Genomic DNA, 4887 nt, shown 5'->3' with positions numbered 1-4887 from the left:
TGACCCTCAGCTCTTCAGCCACTTGAGCCATAGCACCACTTCTGGCTTTTTTCTTTTTGCTTACGTGGTGTTGAGGAATCGAACCCAGGGCCTCATGCATGCTAGACAAGCGCTCTACCACTGAGCCACCTTCCCAGCCCTTGCTTTGGAGGTATTAAACTCTATACTAAACAAGTTTCTTCAGGTGGTGGTGTGAGGGTCAAATCAGTCCTGTATATGTAAATAGACGAACCTGGCTCCACACGGGTTAAAGCAGCAGCTATCACTCTCCTCTGCCTACATACTTATTCCAGTGACATCTGACACCAGACTAATGTTGGAAGTACCCACCCCTTTTTTTTTTTTTATGGATATGATGTTTTGGGGTGTTTTTTTTTGGTCAGTCATGGGTTTCGAACTCTGGGCCTGGGCACTGCCCCTCAGCTCTTCAGCTCAAGGCTAGAGCTCTACCATTTGAGCCATAACGCCACTTCCAGCTTTTTTATGTAGTGCGGAGGAATGGAACTCAGGGCCTTATGCATGCAAGGCAAGCACCCTACCACTGAGCCACCTTCCCAGCCCCTGTACCCTTTCTTGATCTCCGTCTCAACCCCATTTTTGTCTAACAATGCGTGTGCACACACACGTACGCAGCACACATACACACAGTAGGCACCAATAAAGGTCTTACTTTGGTTCCCTGCGTCTTCCAGGACAAAAAAAAAAGTAAAATTTTACACTAGTTTCCCCTTCATAGCGTCAGAGGAGGGAACTACAATTAAAAAGGCCCGCAGAGCCGAAAGTGCAAGTACGCATGCGCTATCCCTTCAAGCTTGGCAAACACTCTCCACTACCAAAGCTGCTAATAAAGTTTGATTCAAATAAATGAACTGCCAGGCTCATTTACCTTCCTATCGCGAGCTTCTACGGTCCGCCACCCAGCCCCGAACTACAACGTGAAGCAGGGCTGTGAGCCCGAGGGGCGGGACAGGAAGTGAGGTCACTCCTCCGCAAGGTGAAAGGTTAGCGGAAGTACCCTGTCTTCCTTTTTGCTGTAGGGCTGCTGGGTGCTGTCGGTGAGTGAAGGGGAGTCGAGCGATTTCCAATCCGTCGCCATCCGCGGCCTGGGTTTAAGGTGCCCGGTGTGTTTAGTCTCTAGGTCACTGGTGGCTTCTTGGCGGATCCCGTCCTGTGAGCGTAGCCTGCGAGCGGCTTGGGCCAGGACGGCAGAGAGCAGGCTGCAGTTCCGGCTCTAAACCTACACTTGCGGGCCGGAGCCTTTGGCGGTAGGGATTCCTGAGCCGCCTTTTTCCCTTGTATTTTGCAGAAATGGGCAAGTTCATGAAACCCGGGAAAGTGGTGCTGGTCCTGGCCGGACGCTACTCCGGACGTAAAGCCGTCATCGTGAAGGTATACCAGCCTTGCAGGCCTCCACTGCAGCGGCCGGGCGGGCAGGGCGGGCAGACACGGAACTGCATTTGTTGGACGCCTTACAGTTCGTTCGTGCTTCCTGCAGTAACTATAGGAGATTTACTTCCTATATATTTAGAGGAGTTTAGTGGTTTACTTAAAACTGGTGCTGCCGCTGACAGTCTGTTAAACCAGCAGAAATTGCTTTTATTCAGAATGATCAGTGAGCATATTTTAGCCCTTTGCTATTTACTGCCTGTCTACGGTTTTGGAAGGCAACTCGTAGTTGGTGTATACCAAAAGCTCAGCAGATACACAGGATTGCACCTATACTTAGTATAAATCTGTAACATCTAGAAGGCCTGGGTTCCTTCTGGTGAAAATAAACCGTGGCCTGTTAACTTTTGGGGATCTGGCATATCCTTATGCTGCCTTTTCTCTTTACAATAGAGTCTTGGAGACCTGGGAGTGGGTCATTTATGTACATGGCTTGCACAGAGTCCAGATAAGTCCAGTTAAAAACAACTAATTCTTGTTCTCTTAGAACATTGATGATGGCACTTCAGATCGTCCCTACAGCCATGCTTTGGTGGCAGGAATTGATCGCTATCCCCGAAAAGTGACAGCTAACATGGGCAAGAAGAAGATTGCCAAGAGGTCAAAGATCAAGTCCTTTGTGAAGGTTTATAACTACAATCACCTTATGCCCACAAGGTGAGCATTTCAATAATTTTTCCCCCCCACTAAGTGGAGCTTGAAGGCAGGGCCTGGGCATTCTCCCTGAGCTCTTTTGCTTAAGGCTAGCACTCTACCCTTTGAGCCACAGTGCTACTTTTGCTTTTCTCGTGGTTAATTGGAGATGAGTTTTACAGACTGAGCTGGCTATGAACCATGGTCTTCAGATCTCAGCCTCCTGAGTAGCTAGGATTACAGACATGAGCCTCCAGCACCTGGCTGATTCTTTTTGTTTCTTCCTCATTAGGAGAAAACCTTCTAATTGTTCTACGATCAGAAACAGAAATTTAGTTTTAGGTAAAACTTGTTACATTTCTCTTTCATAGTAAAAAGGCATGAAGACTGGTCTGCACTTTAACTTTCAAAAATGATGAATGAGCCAGGTGTTGTGATTTATACATCTGTAATCCCACCTACTCTAGAGGCAGATATGGAGAGGATCTTGAATTGAGGCAAGCCAACCAAGAGTTAGGGCAAACACTGAACAAAAACTAAGGGACCTGGAAAAACAAAGCAGAAGAGCTCAGGGTGTGGTTCAAATGGTAGAGCACTTGCCTAAGAAGTGTCAGCCCCTTTGTTCAAACCCCATACTTAGCTGGACCAGTGACTTGTGCTTGTCCTCTTTATAGAAGACTGTATAGGAGGCTGTGATCTGGAGGATTGCAGTTTGAGGCCAGCCTGGGCAGACAAGTTTGAGAACTTAGTCGCAATGGAAGTAGCTAGGTGTGATGTGTGCTTATCATCCCAGCTACAATGGAAAAATACAAAAGTTGTAACCCACGTGCATAGCTAAACAGAAAGCAAGACTCAAAAATAATCAGTGGGGTAAAAGGGCTCAGGTTAAGCAGTTGATTAGCAAATACAAGACTTCCTGAGCCAGAAAGTCCCTACAACTCTTAAATTCAGTTAACTGCCAAAGAAGCCACAAGTAGTAGAGCACTATCCTTGAGTGAAGCAGCTCAGGGGTACCTCCCAGGCCCCAAGCCCAAGCCCCAGGACAGCATGCACACACAAAAAGAGAGAGAGGTATGTATCCCTTCCAACTTAAACTGTGGCGCACTTGAACGCCCTGGTCTTTTCACAGTATTCAGTACTTACACTGTACAGGGTTTTTTGTTGTTTTGGTCGGTCATGGGGTTTGAACTCTGGGCCTGAGTGCTGTCCCTGAACACTTCAGCTCAAGGCGAGTACCCTACCATCTGAGCCACAGCACCACTTGCGGTTTTTTTGATGGTGGTTTTTTGGAGTTTCACATCCTGGGGCTGGGAAGGTGGCTCAGTGGTAGAGCCCTTGCCTTGCATGCATGAGGCCCTGGGTTCAATTCCTCAGCACCACATAAGCAAAAAGAAAAAAGCCGGACATGGCACTGTGGCTCACGTGGGTAGAGCGCTAGCCTTGAGCTGAAGAGCTAAGGGACAGCGCCCAGGCCCAAGTTCACACCCCAGGACCGGACCTCTCCCCCCCCAAAAAAAAAAAAAAAGTTTCACATCTTTTCTTGCCTGGGCTGGCTTTGACCTGCCATCCTCAGATCTCAGTCTCCTGAGTAGCTAGGATTACAGGCATGAGCCACCAGTGCCCAGCTTAGGGCCAGTATTTTAAGTTATTAGGATTTCCAAAGAATACCAGCTCTGCTTTTGGTGTGTGCTCCTATAGAATTAGACTGTCTGCCCAAGTGTGGCAGGAAGACTTGGCTGTGTAAAGTCCTGTCTAATCCTACCTCTTCCCAGGTACTCTGTGGATATCCCCTTGGACAAAACTGTGGTTAACAAGGATGTCTTCAGAGACCCAGCTCTTAAACGCAAGGCCCGACGGGAGGCCAAGGTCAAGTTTGAGGAGAGGTAAGTAGGCTTTGTTGTATAAGTTGGGGTTCATTTTTACCATTCTCTCATGAAAAGATTTCAGTTTGTCTTACTGTTCCTTTTTGGGGGGGTCAGGTCGTGGGGCCTGAACTCTGGGCCTGGGCGCTGTCCCTCAGCTCTTAAGCTCAAGGCTAGCGCTTACCACTTGAGCCACAGCGCCACTTCTGGCTTTTTTCTTTTTGCTTATATGGTGCTGAGGAATCAAACCCAGGGCCTCAGGCATGCAAGGCAAGCACTCTACCACTGAGCCACCTTCCCAGCCCCTACTGTTCCGTTTTTAATTGGTATCTTTTTTTTTTTTTTTTTGCCTTCTAGATATAAGACCGGCAAGAACAAGTGGTTCTTCCAGAAGCTTCGGTTTTAGATGCTTTTTGTTTCCATCATTAAAAATAGGGGGAAAATTTTTCTTGTCTGTCTATTCTTTGTATGATCCAATGGGAAGGGAGAAGAAGACACTGTGGGAAGTGAGAAGCTTTGGAAAACCTGCTTTTGTGAGCCTTAGAATACTTCTGTCCTTTTTCCTGATACAACTTTAATGATAGGGCTGCCCTTGTGAGAAACTGAACTATTGCATAAAAGGGCTACTCCAAACATTTCTAGATATAGTAGTTCTACCCTGTGCAGAATTGTTCAGCATCTGGCCTTTTCAGGTTATATACCAGGAATCTCTTGTGATGGTCTTGTGAGTATGGAGCCACCCTGGGGATCTTTTCCATGTGTGTCAGGACCAGGACTTGAAGTCAGGGTCTGAGCACTGTCCTTAAGCTTCTTTTGCTCAAGGCTAGCACTCTATTACTTGAGCCACAGCACCACTTCTGGCTTTTTCTGTTTGTGTGGTACTGAAGAATCAAACCCAGGGCTTCATGCATGCTAGGCAAGCACTCTGCCACTAAGCCACATTCTT

At 47.4% G+C, this 4887-nt stretch overlaps 1 protein-coding gene across 2 annotated transcripts; it reads left to right on the top strand.

Moving 5' to 3' along the window:
* Positions 1 to 953: 953 nt before the first annotated feature.
* Rpl27 (ribosomal protein L27) lies at positions 954 to 4389 on the top strand. 2 transcript variants are annotated; one of them, XM_013032059.1, is made up of 5 exons: positions 954 to 1055; positions 1307 to 1389; positions 1934 to 2103; positions 3852 to 3962; positions 4299 to 4389. In XM_013032059.1, the coding sequence occupies exons 2-5, from the start codon at positions 1309 to 1311 to the stop codon at positions 4345 to 4347; spliced, it is 411 nt and encodes a 136-aa protein (XP_012887513.1). In that variant the 5' UTR covers positions 954 to 1055; positions 1307 to 1308; the 3' UTR covers positions 4348 to 4389. The 2 variants fall into 2 exon arrangements, with proteins under 2 accessions (XP_012887513.1, XP_012887514.1); XM_013032060.1 differs by having other exon boundaries at positions 1022 to 1114.
* The last annotated feature ends 498 nt before the right edge of the window (positions 4390 to 4887 follow it).

Source organism: Dipodomys ordii, unplaced genomic scaffold (assembly GCF_000151885.1).
Source record: "Dipodomys ordii isolate 6190 unplaced genomic scaffold, Dord_2.0 Scaffold147, whole genome shotgun sequence".
NCBI classification, from domain to species: Eukaryota; Metazoa; Chordata; class Mammalia; order Rodentia; family Heteromyidae; genus Dipodomys; species Dipodomys ordii.
Note: the sequence above shows the minus strand (reverse complement) of the source record. Positions and strands in the feature narration are given on the sequence as shown.